Consider the following 15,759-nt stretch of genomic DNA (forward strand, 5'->3'; position numbering starts at 1 on the left):
TAATAACACAGATATAACACAGAAACTACTGCCACACAGTTCTGATACTATTGCAGAAAGAGGAGAGAAATCATGTATCATGATTCAGCTTCACAGACCAAGAGAAGAGAACTGTAAAAGACAGAGCGACAGATCACAGTTCTGATACTCACAGGCCGGCTGTGGAGTGGATGTTGAGTCTGATGAGTTTGCAGCTCGAGGTGAAGTGTCGTCTCCTTCAGAACCAGCAGCTTTTATAGGCAGAACCAAGAGAGGAGCCCTTTGATGGAGAACACCCTCTCTCTCAAGCCATAATCAAATCTCTTCTATGACAAAATATGTCAATTTTGGGGGCAATTTGTAAAATATGCCAAGGCTCCTTTCTTCTGCAAAACCAGCTTGTGAATGTGGGAGGGGCCACAGCTTGAATCCTTCACAGAACCAAAACCAATCCCAGAAATGTGCAGCTAACCACATAGCGAATGTCTTGTTTTGCTTAAAGAGAGATGGGAAAGTGAATACTTGTTTGTGCTTATTAAAAGCTGGTATGTCTTTGCTACAAGGCAGTGTAGTACAGGCATTTTGTGAGAAAAGAGGGGGGAACTCAGACAAATTGAAACAGAAAATCTTTAAACTTTTTATTGCTCATAAATGTCTCCTATATGACATATAAAACGTCTTAAGAAAGTGGTGGAAAGTATTATTTTTTTTTTTACCATAACCTGGTAACACGTTTTTGCTTCCAAAAATTACATTATAAAGCTTTAAAATGTTGAAACTTCTAATCGAATCACTAAATTAATGTACTTTTATACAAGGCAACATAAATTGGCAGTAATCAACATTAATACAGGCATTGATTAACAACAATTGAAAACAATATTATTAAAATATCACTTTTATGTTACTTTCAAAATATTTGTGACTGGTAGATTTGCACTAATCAACATGTTGGCACTATTGAACAAAAACGTAAACATGTTAACTTTTAAGTAAAACTTAATCAGTAGGTGTCTGGTTCATCTTCACCATCTTCATCGTCATCATCTTCATCACATGCAGCCTGAGATGAGTTTGCACACCCCAATCCTTTGCAGTTGCTACATGCAACAGAGCACTCAATGCCATGCTTCTTGCATGTGCACCTCAGGCTGCTGCAGTCTGTCTTGCAGGTGCATCTGATGAACCGGAGTTCCTGTGGAGCTGGTGGTAAGTCAGTTTGGACAGGGACAAGCCTCATCATTCTCTTTCCATCCCCATTCTTGTGGCAGGAGTTCATTTGGGGTTCCCTTCCACTGCTGCACCTGGTAGGACACACGAAGACTGTGGTACTTCGCTGCTGCTGACGTAGGTGGCAGACTCTGCGGCTGTACATGAGAAGTGCTAATAGCTACCTTCTCACAAAAGCGATAGTGTCGTAGTCGAGTCCCTCCCCAGGTTTCCTATTGTCCAGGCACAGCAAAGCATTCTTTGTTATTTTGCAAAGATTAGTTATTGTGCATTCTGCTGTGGTAGCTGACTGTGTGTCAAACACTTTAGCTTGCTCACAGAAGTCATCACTGATTGTGAATTTCTTGAGGGGAGCTCCTTTCCCAATGCCATAAATGCGGGAGGTAGTGTCACACCCAGCTATTGCATGGATGAAGAGGATGTGAGGGCAAACACTGGGACCCAGCTTCTGCTTGGCGGCCTTGATGTTCCAGACACGTGGCTCCTTTATGCTCTTCTTCGCCTCAGGTTTGAAGAAGAGGTCATATGACTTGAGGTTGGTTTGGTATATGAGGAGGACGAGCAGATCTGTATCATCACCAATGAGCACAGCGTTTGTTAGTGTGGCAGACTGCACTGCTTTTTGCACAATGAGGAGATCAGCATCACCTGGAGCATGGTACATCTGACAGTTCTTCTGTAGGTGACCACTGAGCATGTTGATGAACTGCTGCTTGTTTGTGTTTTTTGAAAGGAACAGGTCTTTATTCATCGTAATAGGCATGTCTTCATCCATGGTTACGGCTGCTCCAGTCCTCCCACCTGCTCGCCTGCGGTGTGTTATGTCTTTTGTGGATGTGCCCTGATAACCGTCGAACACAACAACTGCCTCTCCAAACTTCCTTGTGACTTACTCGCTGTACAGCTTGCAGATGTCCTTGTATGTGGATCCACGTGTCCATGGGATGCGCTTAACCAATACTCCACCATCCAGCACATACTGGACTTTTATTCTGAAATAAAAAAATTCAGACTTTTATTCTGAAATTAAATTTTCAGACTTTTATTCTGAAATATTTTCTTTCTGACTTTTACTCTGAAATGTTATTTTTCTGACTTTTATTCAGAAATTTTATTTTTCTGACTTTTATTCTGAAATGTTATTTTTCTGACTTTTATTCTGAAGCATGGTACGTCTGACAGTTCTTCTGTAGGTGACCACTGAGCATGTTGATGAACTGCTGCTTGTTTGTGTTGTTTGAAAGGAACAGGTCTTTATTCATCGTAATAGGCATGTCTTCATCCATGGTTACGGCTGCTCCAGTCCTCCCACCTGCTCGCCTCCGGTGTGTCATGTCTTTTGTGGATGTGTCTGTGTTTCCCGGAAGGTCAGGTGTGAGGAGCTCCCAAATGGCATCTGCTAGCACTGGCTTCTGTGGCTGTCGAAGCACCTCATACCTGAACACTGGTGCCAGGTCTCATACCTGATCACTGGTGCCAGGTCTCATACCTGAACACTGGTGCCAGGTCTCATACCTGAACACTGATGCCAGGTCTTGTGAAGCTTTAGCAGCAATTATGAGTCGTTGGAAAAGTAGTTGAGGATCCACCTGCACTGCTTCACCATCAATCTTGACTAAAAACTTCATACTCATGGTGATTGCCTGCTCCTTCTTCTTGAATGTGTACTCAGCAGTAGTCTGTCCCTCCATGCTGGCCAAGATGGTGTTTCCGATGGTCTTTGCCTTTTCAACATTCACAGAAGGGTGCGCATGGAGTTGAGACACTGCGCAAGCTTGGATCGGAGCAGAAGGGGTTTCTCTCTTGGAGATAGTTCAGAACTGAACCAGAGATGCTACCTCCTGTTAGCATTAGCGATAACTTTGCCTACCTGGTCTGTGGCGTGAGTGCTTATACTTGTGAACAATTCAAAAATGACAAGTCACTGGAGGCTCATGTACAGTTTTCTCCAAGTTTGCTCCCTTTTCGTTCTCTCATCAAACTCATAGCCAGGAGAGAATCTTTCTCACCCTCATTCATTTTAATACAGCCATCGCATACTTCAGATAGATCAGAGTCATTAAAGACAACACTAGTAGATACAATTTAAAAAAATATTTATTGAACAGATAACATAATATAGCACTAGATGGAATGTGCGGTCATCGTTCCTCTCCCTGGTCGAGCTGCGGTCAGACTTATTGCTTGAATCCCTTGTTCTGGGCAGAGGACCACACCTCCTCTCCGTCCCTCTCCACCACCATGGTGCCATCGTTACGCAGGTAGAAGTGGGCCATCTTGAAGCCACCAGCCTGGGTCTTGGTGTGCCACATCATCTTGTTGTCCTTCTTGTACATGGCGAAGTTGCCGTCCTCCTGCATGCACAGGCGGTAGGCGTCACGCTGGCCTCCGGTCTCGGAGTTCCACACGGGCTTCCAGTTGTAGATGACGAAGTTGCCGTCCTCCTAGAAAGACAGATAGGATGGAAACATGGGTTTAACTGCACTGCAATGCCCTCACCTTATGTGTTATGATAATAGTATTAGTATTATAGTATAGTATCGTTCAGGCTCCAGACACTCACCTGGAAACAGGCCTTCCACTCTTTGTTGTTGGACATGAGGTAGTCTCCCTTACGGAGCTCGTCATGGACATGTAGTTCCTGCTCATGATTCTGCAATGACAAGTTAGGTAAATCACTAAATAAGCTTGAAGGAACTTCTTCTACTGTTATCTACTGAGTTACACACATGGAGAGAGATTGCTGATTTGTTTTTTGTTACAAAATACATGTAACATAAAACAAAATATGAACAATGTGGAAGTAACTCTCCACAGATAAAATATGTGTTGGAGACAGTGAAGACAGAGCAGATTTTCAAGGAAGCAGAGAACTATAATAACACAGATAGAACACAGAAACTATTGCCACACAGTTCTGATACTATTGCAGAAAGAGGAGAGAAATCATGTATCATGATTCAGCTTCACAGACCAGGAGAAGAGAACTGTAAAAGACAGAGCGACAGATCACAGTTCTGATACTCACAGGCCGGCTGTGGAGTGGATGTTGAGTCTGATGAGTTTGCAGCTCGAGGTGAAGTGTCGTCTCCTTCAGAAGCTGCAGCTTTTATAGCCAGAACCAAGAGAGGAGCCCTTTGATGGAGAACACCCTCTCTCTCAAGCCATAATCCAATCTCTTCTATCACAAGATAAGTCTATATTTGGGGCAATTTGTAAAAAATACCACGGCTCCTTTCTTCTGCGAAACCAGCTTGTGAATGTGAGGAGGGGCCACAGCTTGAATCCTTCACAGAACCAAAACCAATCACAGAAAGGTGCAGCTAACCACATAGCGAATGTCTTGTTTTGCTTAAAGAGAGATGGGAAAGTGAATACATGTTTGTGCTTAATGGAGACAAGCTGATATGTCTTTGCTACAAGGCAGTGCCCAAGGAATACAATTTACGGAATACAATTTACGGCGGCACTTGGACACCAAACAAGTATGGCCAAGTATGCTAACCTTAGCCACCAAGAAAAGCAAAGAAAAGTCCAAGAATTAAAAGGCCGCCTGCATTCTCAACAGAATATGTTTGCAAAAGTTACAGCAACAAATGATGCAACAGTGAAAGCCAGCAGAAGGTATGTGAACAGGTGTGGACAGGTGTGCCCTGACCAGAAACAGGCTTTTAACAATGTCAGCTTGTCAAGAAACACTATCGCAGACCGAGGGAGGGGAGCTAGCGGGAAATGTGACGACACAACTGGCTGAAGAAGCACGCAGTTATCTGGCTTTTACATTAGCTGTTGACGAAAGCACTGACAATACTGTGCCATACCTATGCGTGTATTCTAATGGTTGTGCTTGCATTTAGTTTGTTTTGTGTTTGTTGTTAAGCGTGCAGCGATTGCTCCATGGATTAGGATGGTGTGTGATATAGGGCCCTATTATGCACTTCTTAACTTGCCGTCTTAAGTCTTAATTAAGACGCACCGCCAGGTTAAGACCTACCGCCACCCTTATTATGCGCTTCATACGCGCTACTGCTATTATGCAGGTGTCGCTAGGCGCCCACACATAAGACGTAAGACTCAGTGGCGGGCGGTGCATTTCACACCTAGGCCTTCAGTGATGTCCGACACATTCCTACCTGAATTATTCTACCTCTTAATACCATCGTTATGACGCCATGGCTCTAGAAACTAGACAGAAACACAGTATAACCGGGCGTTGCATCACCTTAACATAGTCAGACAAGTACAACAGAGTTATATTAATATTTCCGAAGCATTTTTAATCAATAAATCCGCATTTACAATGAAGAGTGTTAAACTAACATCTTTAAGATCGCTACATTACCCACGTCTGTCGTCTCGTCCACCATAATAGCGACAAAGGGTGCCTTTTTAATCTCCATTTTGATCTCTTCTCCAATCACGTTTTGTATTTTGCCTGACGTCCCAGTAAACACTTTGTTTGTGGACAGGTGGTAATGTAAATCTGGGTTGTTTTCAGCCAGAAAAGAAAGAAGCTCAATGTAGTTTCCTCTGTTCGTGTCCCCTAAATGAAAGTTATTGTTTACCCAAAAACAGGACACAATCGATCAGTATTATCGATCAGTCAACGAAAGCTTTCGTTGTGGAACTCCGTTTCCCTGCGCACTTTCAAAAGTTTCACATCTACCGGCATAGTTACGCATCTCAATAGTGAATATCAATAGTGCGTATCAATAGTGCGTATCAATAGTGCGTATCAATAGTGCGTATCCAATCAAAAGACGTTCTGGGTGCTGACATCATTGAGCCTTACAGCAGGCGCCGTTGTTGCTTTTGCTCGCATCTACATAGGTTTACTAGGTACGCCACAGGTTTTCTCGTTCCAACGTTAAGTTACAGGTCAAATTCGCGGCACCGTTTAATATGCAGGCGGGCAGATTTCGGAGCCCCCTAGCAACACATTTTGATTGGATAAAAGCTCTAACATAAAGGCCAGCCCTCCAAATCTCAATCGGAGACTGGAAGCAGCGCAACCAAGAGGAAAGCTATGAAATGAAGAGAATAGACTATGGGGAATCATTAATACATATTTGTGGAAAAAATATATTAAAATAAAATGTATATTCTGATGATGTTTAGGCCAGCAGAGAAGGCCTTGCTGGCCCTGACGGCACACCACTGGTAAGACTCCCGTGCATATATTACTCATTGTGGGAGTGTTCATATGTTAATGAAGTGCGCTAGGCGCCCCTGCTATTATGCGATCTGACTTTGCGCCTAGCGCTAAGAAGTGGTTTGAAAAGTTCTTAGGTGCTAGACTTCATGCACGTTTTGAAACACGAGCGCGCCTCGTGTTTCAAAACGTGCATGAAGTCTAGCGCCTATGAACTGTATAATAGCATAGCGCTTATGACTTAACGCAGCCGGTTCTTAAAAGGGAATGGCACCTGGCACGCTGATTGGGTTGATTGAGAAGACGCCCAAAACACACCCATGACTAATTTCTGGGCTTAGCGCCGGGTCTTAGGCGCCCACTACCGCACGCATAATAGCAAAGTGGCCTTGACCACGCCTCCACGTCTTAAGTTTAGATCTACCGCCTCGTCTTATTGCTTAAGACTTATGAAGTGCATAATAGGGCCCATAGTGTCTCAGGATGGGGAGAGATGTACTTGGTGTTTACCGGGTCAGGCAGAATCACTCTTACATCCCACTTTGTCCTCTGAGTAACCTCAACCACAACCTGACCAGTGTAGTTATGAACTGAAACAACCCTTATTTTTATTTTGACTTCATTATGTACACTACTTTGTATAATGTACTCTGTGTGTGTGTGCGTGTGCGTGTGCGTGTGCGTGCGTGTGTGTGTGTGTGTGTGTGTGTGTGTGTGTGTGTGTGTGTGTGTGTGTGTGTGTGTGTGTAAAGCCTGGTACACACATGAAGATAATCTGGCCGATTTTGGCCCAATTTCGCCCTTTCCGACCAAGGACAGCAAACGCCCGATTATCGGATGGCTCTAAAGATTATCCTACAAGATTATCCTGTGGTGTGAGGTGTGTTAAGAGTCAATTTCTCTCGACAATCAGCTCGGAAAATGGTCGGGGCCGACGATCGCAAATATTAAACGTGTTCAATATTTACGAGCAAAAGTCTTGTTGTGTGTGGTCAAAACTGACAACTCCCGAGTCACTGACTCCGTGGATTGTGATGAAGGAATGGAATGTAGCCAATCAAGAAGCGAGCTGACTGACGAGCCTTCTTCTTTTCGTTCTTCAGCACTTTATTTGCCCGGTCGCACATGGCTGCCTCGTACAGGTCAGTCAGGGTACTACTACCCTGATCACGCGAGATTTCTGGCTTGGGGGACGAGACTCTAGACTGTCGTAGGACAGCCTCCACATGGATGCTGAGATGAGCTATCTGTCGTGTTTGTTCCACATCTTTTGCATCCATCTGACATCGTCCTTTTGTGAAGGCAGGGATCTTGACCTCTGCACACATCATTTTCACACTGTCCTTGATGTCAAAACCGCGATCAGCCAACACCAATTCACGAGGTTACAGTTTGTCAAGCACGCCACTGTTCTCTGTTATCAGCTTACCACTGGCCCGCCTGCCCGCCCTCCCCATCCCTTGGAAATGAATTACACAGCTCCTTGAGGTGTGATACCAATGAGGTATTTCATTGTGTGATGGTGTTTGTATTGGGAAAACCATAATGCTGATGTGGCCCGGGATGAAATTGAGTTTGTCACCCCTGGCCTTAGTCATTATGACGAGTTTCATTGGCTTCAAGGAATTAAGGGGAACATGATCAAGAACATTAATGTGACTGAAGACACACAAAACATCACATCCATCCAGTAGTTATTTTCTGTAGTGATTACTCCTCTCTTTCCAAGTTTGTATTCTGTTGAATGTTGGCTGTTTATTGTACTGGAACTACTTAAATAAAAATAATGTAATTAAATGAATTAAATGTTATTAAATGACAATAAAAACAATAATGTAACAGACAAAGCTTGAAGTGATAATTATTATTTTTAAAATTGTATTAAAGTTATGGGCCTGACATGATCCTGCCTGCAGTATGCAGAACATTAAAAAGTAACACTGCAGCATAGTAAAAAACATAATGTGACAGGGTCTGGTGAACTGGGCCGCAACTCGGCAATTGTGAAGCCTCGCAAAGTTTGCTCCCTTTTCGTTCTCTCATCAGACATGGCAGCACTAACAAGAGGCAAGACTGGCAGCAGAGAGAATCCCAAGCCTCACCAAGTCAAAAGAGCCATTGAACTTGTTTTGCAGTGAGAACCAAAATACTATATCAGTGAAAGGCATTCATTCTACATCGGAGATTAAACCAGATTTAATTTCCCACTTTGTTCCAGATGCTGGAGCCCACTTTGCTCCCTTTTCTCCAAGTTTGCTACCTTTTCGTTCTCTCATCAAACTCATAGGCAGAAGAGAATCTTTCTCCCCCTCATTCATTTTAATACAGCCATCACATACTTCAGATAGATCAGAGTCATTAAAGACAACACTAGTAGATACCGTTTAAAAATATATTTATTGAACATTGAACAAGGGAGATAACATAATATAGCACTAGATGGAATGTGCGGTCATCGTTCCTCTCCCTGGTCGAGCTGCGGTCAGACTTATTGCTTGAATCCCTTGTTCTGGGCAGAGGACCACACCTCCTCTCCGTCCCTCTCCACCACCATGGTGCCATCGTTACGCAGGTAGAAGTGGGCCATCTTGAAGCCACCAGCCTGGGTCTTGGTGTGCCACATCATCTTGTTGTCCTTCTTGTACATGGCAAAGTTGCCGTCCTCCTGCATGCACAGGCGGTGGGCTTCACGCTGGCCTCCGGTCTCGGAGTTCCACACGGGCTTCCAGTTGTAGATGACGAAGTTGCCGTCCTCCTAGAAAGACAGATAGGATGGAAACATGGGTTTAACTGTGCACTGCAATGCTCCAACCTTATGTGTTATGATTATATTATTAGTATTATAGTATAGTATCGTTCAGGCTCCAGACACTCACCTGGAAACAGGCCTTCCACTCTTTGTTGTTGGACATGAGGTAGTCTCCCTTACGGAGCTCGTCAAACTTGGACATGTAGTTCCTGCTCATGATTCTGCAATGACAAGTTAGGTAAATCACTAAATAAGCTTGAAGGAACTTCTTCTACTGTGAGCTACTGAGTTACACACATGGAGAGAGATTGACGATTTGTTTTTTGTTACAAAATACATGTAACATAAAACAGAATATGAACAATGTGGAAGTAACTCTCCACAGATAAAATATGTGTTGGAGACAGTGAAGACAGAGCAGATTTTCAAGGAAGCAGAGAACTATAATAACACCGATATAACACAGAAACTATTGCCACACAGTTCTGATACTATTGCAGAAAGAGGAGAGAAATCATGTATCATGATTCAGCTTCACAGACCAAGAGAAGAGAACTGTAAAAGACAGAGCGACAGATCACAGTTCTGATACTCACAGGCCGGCTGTGGAGTGGATGTTGAGTCTGATGAGTTTGCAGCTCGAGGTGAAGTGTCGTCTCCTTCAGAACCAGCAGCTTTTATAGGCAGAACCAAGAGAGGAGCCCTTTGATGGAGAACACCCTCTCTCTCAAGCCATAATCAAATCTCTTCTATCACAAGATATGTCTATATTTGGGGCAATTTGTCAAATATACCACGGCTCCTTTCTTCTGCAAAACCAGCTTGTGAATGTGAAGAGGGGCCACAGCTTGAATTCTTCACAGAACCAAAACCAATACTTGTTGTACTCTGTGTGTGTGTGTAAGCCTGGTACACACATAAAGATAATCTGGCCGATTTTGGCCCAATTTCCCCCTTTCCGACCAAGGACAGCAAACGCCCGATTATCGGATGGCTCTAAAGATTATCCTACAAGATTATCCTGTGGTGTGAGGTGTGTTAAGAGTCAATTTCTCCCAACAATCAGCTCGGAAAATGGTCGGGGCCGACGATCGTAAATATTAAACTTGTTCAATATTCACGAGCAAAAGTCTTGTTGTGTGGGGCGCTTAGGTGGCGTTGCGGGTTAAGCGTCGACCATGTAACCGCAGGTTCCCCGGTTCGATTCCGGCCCGGGACATATCCTGCATGTCATCCCTCCTCTCTCTCTCACCCATCCTTCCTGTCATAATCTATACTGTACTGTCAATAAAAATGAAAAACATGAGTGGGACTGCCCCACTCAGAAAAAATAACTTAAAAAAATAAATAAAAAAATATTGTTGTGTGTGGTCAAAACTGACAACTCCCGAGTCACTGACTCCATGGATTGTGACGTGGAATGGAATGTAGCCAATCAAGAAGCAAGCTGACTGACGTGCCTTCTTCTTTTCGTTCTTCAGCACTTTATTTGCCCGGTCGCACATGGCTGCCTCGTACAGGTCAGTCAGGGTACTACTACCCTGATCACGCAAGATTTCTGGCTTGGGGGACAAGACTCTCGACTGTCGTAGGACAGATCTTTATGTAGGCCTATGTGGTGTGCTGTATTGGGAATATCGGAGCACACCACACACAATACGATCAAACATTTTCAATCCATGATTTTTTGTCTTCATGTGTGGGGTCTCTCTCAGATAAAAAAATCTGTTAACATTTAGAAAATCTTTATGGGTGTACCAGGCTTTAGGGATGGACGGCTTCCATGAAACCGTTAACGAAAATAACCGCGGTTTCCCATTCAAAATGACATTGTTGAGCCGCCAATTTCAAATAAGACACTGGCGATCAAATAACAAATCTATTTACATGTTTTTTTCTACATCCATAGCTTAGGTGGGCTTTGTGTCTTTCTTTATGTCACTAGGTGTCACTGTTGCACCTTGGCTGTACAACCATACTGGGACACATGTTTGTCAGGACACAACAAACAGTAACGATTTTGTCAAGGAGTGTCATCTCCTCACCCTCACAACAAAGCACCATACTTATGGGTATTGTCTTGTCCAATATAGTGTACTTGTTGCGTATACAACCGATCACCCTCCACATGGATTCTGAGATGAGCTATCTGTCGTATTTGTTCCACATCTTTTGCATCCATCTGACATCGTCCTTTTGTGAAGGCAGGGATCTTAACCTCTGCACACATCATTCCCACACTGTCCTTGATGTCAAAACCGCGATCAGCCAACACCAATTCACGAGGTAACAGTTTGTCAAGCACGCCACTGTTCTCTGTTATCAGCTTAGCACTGGCCCGCCTGCCCGCCCTCCCCATCATCTTGGAAATGAATTACATGGCTCCTTGAGGTGTGATACCAATGAGGTATTTCATTGTGTGATGGTGTTTGTACTGGGAAAATGACTGTGCTTGTGCTTTCAGATTGGATGGCCTCTCCATACAGACTTTAAAACAGTCCAAAATAATCGCCATACGGTTCCCAAAGGCCTCCACAAATTGATGGGGCATTGAGTCCTGCAAACACTCTCTCTCTGGCCAGTGAATTAAGTCGTGCATTCAAAACATTAAAGGTGTCAGTGAATGTGGTGGAAACAGTTTTTCGGTCTACGCGAAACAGGTGAGCAATGTGTTGGATGGATAGATCCAGCCACAGGCGCATGAGAGACATAACAAGCATCTGAAAGGGTGACAATATTCTGTTTGTCTGAGGTAGGTAGGGCATAAAAGAGTTTAACACAGCCATTAAAATTGCAAAAAAAGCATGGGAGTCTAGTGTAGTACTTGACCTTAACATCACTGTCTTTCAAGAATTGTTCATAAATGTTCTGCTGGTCAAGCTCACATTTCAGTGAGCTGGGCCGCAACTCAGCAATTGTGAAGCCTCGCAAAGTTTGCTCCCTTTTCGTTCTCTCATCAGACATGGCAGCACTAACAAGAGGCAAGACTGGCAGCAGAGAGAATCCCAAACCTCACCAAGTCAAAAGAGCCATTGAACTTGTTTTGCAGTGAGAACCAAAATATTATCTCAGTGAAAGGCGTTCATTCTACATCGGAGATTAAACCAGATTTAATTTCCCACTTTGTTCCAGATGCTGGAGCCCACTTTGCTCCCTTTTCGTTCTCTCATCAAACTCATAGGCAGGAGAGAATCTTTCTCCCCCTCATTCATTTTAATACAGCCATCGCATACTTCAGATAGATCAGAGTCATTAAAGACAACACTAGTAGATACCGTTTAAAAAAATATTTATTGAACATTGAACAAGGGAGATAACATAATATAGCACTAGATGGAATGTGTGGTCATCGTTCCTCTCCCTGGTCGAGCTGCGGTCAGACTTATTGCTTGAATCCCTTGTTCTGGGCAGAGGACCACACCTCCTCTCCGTCCCTCTCCACCACCATGGTGCCATCGTTACGCAGGTAGAAGTGGGCCATCTTGAAGCCACCAGCCTGGGTCTTGGTGTGCCACATCATCTTGTTGTCCTTCTTGTACATGGCAAAGTTGCCGTCCTCCTGCATGCACAGGCGGTAGGCGTCACGCTGGCCTCCAGTCTCGGAGTTCCACACGGGCTTCCAGTTGTAGATGACAAAGTTGCCGTCCTCCTAGAAAGACAGATAGGATGGAAACATTGGTTTAACTGCACTGCAATGCTCCAACCTTATGTGTTATGATAATATTATTAGTATAGTACAGTATCGTTCAGGCTCCAGACACTCACCTGGAAACAGGCCTTCCACTCTTTGTTGTTGGACATGAGGTAGTCTCCCTTACGGAGCTCGTCAAACTTGGACATGTAGTTCCTGCTCATGATTCTGCAATGACAAGTTAGGTAGATCACTAAATAAGTTTGAAGGAACTTCTTCTACTGTGAGCTACTGAGTTACACACATGGAGAGAGATTGCTGATTAATTTTTTGTTACAAAATGCATGTAACATGAACAGAATATGAACAATGTGGAAGTAACTCTCCACAGATAAAATATGTGCTGGAGACAGTGAAGACAGAGCAGATTTTCAAGGAAGCAGAGAACTATAATAACACAGATAGAACACAGAAACTACTGCCACACAGTTCTGATACTATTGCAGAAAGAGGAGAGAAATCATGTATCATGATTCAGCTTCACAGACCAAGAGAAGAGAACTGTAAAAGACAGAGCGACAGATCACAGTTCTGATACTCACAGGCCGGCTGTGGAGTGGATGTTGAGTCTGATGAGTTTGCAGCTCGAGGTGAAGTGTCGTCTCCTTCAGAACCAGCAGCTTTTATAGGCAGAACCAAGAGAGGAGCCCTTTGATGGAGAACACCCTCTCTCTCAAGCCATAATCAAATCTCTTCTCTCACAAGATATGTCTATATTTGGGGCAATTTGTAAAATATACCACGGCTCCTTTCTTCTGCGAAACCAGCTTGTGAATGTGAGGAGGGGCCACAGCTTGAATCCTTCACAGAACCAAAACCAATCACAGAAAGGTGCAGCTAACCACATAGCGAATGTGTTGTTTTGCTTAAAGGGAGATGGGAAAGTGAATACATGTTTGTGCTTATTGGAGACAAGCTGGTATGTCTTTGCTACAAGGCAGTGCCCAAGGAATACAATTTGGTGTCGAAGTGCCGCCGTAAATTGTATTCCTTGGGCAATTGCCTTGTGTAATCTAATCTGTAAGTAATCTAACTATATAACAGAGAAAAATATGTGTGTCTGCCTGTCTGAAGCATATTTTCTCCTCATTGGGTTGACCAATCCATCTACCCTAACCCTAAACCTCAGATCGTGATCAAAATTTGAGGGGGTCTTCCTAGCTCCATGCTACACCTCTCCACCAATTTCTTTTGAAAATATGTACCGGTAATTGTGCATTTGGTTTTTTTAAACAGTCGCAATAGCACCACCTATGAAATACAAATGTAGGACCATTGGGTTGTGGGAACATAGGGATGACCCAGTCAGCTGCACCTTCCTGTGATTGGTTTTGGTTCTGTGAAGGATTCAAGCTGTGGACCCTCCCACATTCACAAACGGGTTTTGCATAAGAAAGGAGCCTTGGCATATTTTACGAATTGCCCCAAATATACACATATCTTGTGATAGAAGAGATTTGATTATGGCTTGAGAGAGAGGGTGTTCTCCATCAAAGGGCTCCTCTCTTGGTTCTGCCTATAAAAGCTGCTGCTTCTGAAGGAGACGACACTTCACCTCGAGCTGCAAACTCATCAGACTCAACATCCACTCCACAGCCGGCCTGTGAGTATCAGAACTGTGATCTGTCGCTCTATCTTTTACAGTTCTCTTCTCTTGGTCTGTGAAGCTGAGTCATGATACATGATTTCTCTCCTCTTTCTGCAATAGTATTAGAACTGTGTGGCAATAGTTTCTGTGTTCTATCTGTGTTATTATAGTTCTCTGCTTCCTTGAAAATCTGCTCTGTCTTCACTGTCTCCAACACATATTTTATCTGTGGAGAGTTACTTCCACATTGTTCATATTCTGTTCATGTTACATGTATTTTGTAACAAAAAACAAATCAACAATCTCTCTCTAACTCAGTAGCTCACAGTAGAAGAAGTTCCTTCAAACTTATTTAGTGATCTACCTAACTTGTCATTGCAGAATCATGAGCAGGAACTACATGTCCAAGTTTGACGAGCTCCGTAAGGGAGACTACCTCATGTCCAACAACAAAGAGTGGAAGGCCTGTTTCCAGGTGAGTGTTTGGAGCCTGAACGATACTATACTATAATACTAATAATATTATCATTTACACATAAGGTTGGAGCATTGCAGTGCAGTTAAACGCATGTTTCCATCCTATCTGTCTTTCTAGGAGGACGGCAACTTCGTCATCTACAACTGGAAGCCCGTGTGGAACTCCGAGACCGGAGGCCAGCGCGAAGCCCACCGCCTGTGCATGCAGGAGGACGGCAACTTCGCCATGTACAAGAAGGACAACAAGATGATGTGGCACACGAAGACCCAGGCTGGCGGCTTCAAGATGGCCCACTTCTACCTGCGTAACGATGGCACCATGGTGGTGGAGAGGGATGGAGAGGAGGTGTGGTCCTCTGCCCAGAACAAGGGATTCAAGCAATAAATCTGACCGCAGCTCGACCAGGGAGAGGAACGATGACCGCACATTCCATCTAGTGCTATTATCTGTTATCTCCCTTGTTCAATGTTCAATAAATAGTTTTTAAAATTGTATCTACTAGTGTTGTCTTTAATGACTCTGATCTATCGAAAGTATGCGATGGCTGTATTAAAATGAATGAGTTGGAGAAAAAAATTCTGTTGATGAAAGTGGGAAATTAAATCTGGCATTTCAACAATCTCCCATATAGAATGAATGCCTTTCACTGAGATTATATGTTGGTTCTCACTGCAAAACAAGTTCAATGGCTCTTTTGACTTGGTGAGGCTTGGGATTCTCTCTGCTGCCAGTCTTGCCTCTTGTTAGTGCTGCCATGTCTGATGAGAGAACGAAAAGGGAGCAAACTTGGAGAAAACCAGTAGACCAGACTGACAGAGGTCTAGACCAGACTGACAGGGGTTTAGACCAGACTGACAGGGGTCTAGACCAGACTTCTGTGACAGGGGGTCTA

The 15,759-nt window shown here is 43.8% G+C and overlaps 3 protein-coding genes and 1 pseudogene across 4 annotated transcripts; 1 reads left to right on the plus strand and 3 right to left on the minus strand.

The window, feature by feature from the left end:
* Positions 1-3,325: 3,325 nt before the first annotated feature.
* Positions 3,326-3,858, minus strand: LOC308169213 (B-type lectin plumieribetin-like; annotated as a pseudogene). The gene is made up of 2 exons: positions 3,773-3,858; positions 3,326-3,653 (listed from the first exon to the last, which is right to left on the minus strand). The product of its transcript is annotated as a B-type lectin plumieribetin-like (transcript).
* A 4,991-nt stretch (positions 3,859-8,849) lies between these two features.
* On the minus strand, positions 8,850-9,327 carry LOC308169463 (B-type lectin plumieribetin-like; the record flags this gene model as incomplete). Its single annotated transcript, XM_080544145.1, has 2 exons — positions 8,850-9,116; positions 9,238-9,327. 2 exons carry the CDS (start codon positions 9,325-9,327, stop codon positions 8,850-8,852), a joined length of 357 nt encoding a protein of 118 aa, XP_080400271.1.
* A 3,165-nt stretch (positions 9,328-12,492) lies between these two features.
* LOC308169464 (B-type lectin plumieribetin-like) lies at positions 12,493-13,743 on the minus strand (the record flags this gene model as incomplete). The annotated part of the gene is made up of 3 exons (XM_080544146.1): positions 13,344-13,743; positions 12,876-12,969; positions 12,493-12,759 (listed from the first exon to the last, which is right to left on the minus strand). The coding sequence occupies exons 2-3, from the start codon at positions 12,963-12,965 to the stop codon at positions 12,493-12,495; spliced, it is 357 nt and encodes a 118-aa protein (XP_080400272.1). The 5' UTR covers positions 12,966-12,969; positions 13,344-13,743.
* A 1,031-nt stretch (positions 13,744-14,774) lies between these two features.
* Positions 14,775-15,251, plus strand: LOC308169465 (B-type lectin plumieribetin-like; the record flags this gene model as incomplete). Its single annotated transcript, XM_080544147.1, has 2 exons — positions 14,775-14,864; positions 14,985-15,251. The coding sequence occupies 2 exons, from the start codon at positions 14,775-14,777 to the stop codon at positions 15,249-15,251; spliced, it is 357 nt and encodes a 118-aa protein (XP_080400273.1).
* Between the last annotated feature and the right edge of the window lie 508 nt (positions 15,252-15,759).

The sequence above is a fragment of the Nansenia antarctica genome (assembly GCF_963989245.1).
Source record: "Nansenia antarctica genome assembly, chromosome: 13".
Classification (NCBI taxonomy): domain Eukaryota; kingdom Metazoa; phylum Chordata; class Actinopteri; order Argentiniformes; family Microstomatidae; genus Nansenia; species Nansenia antarctica.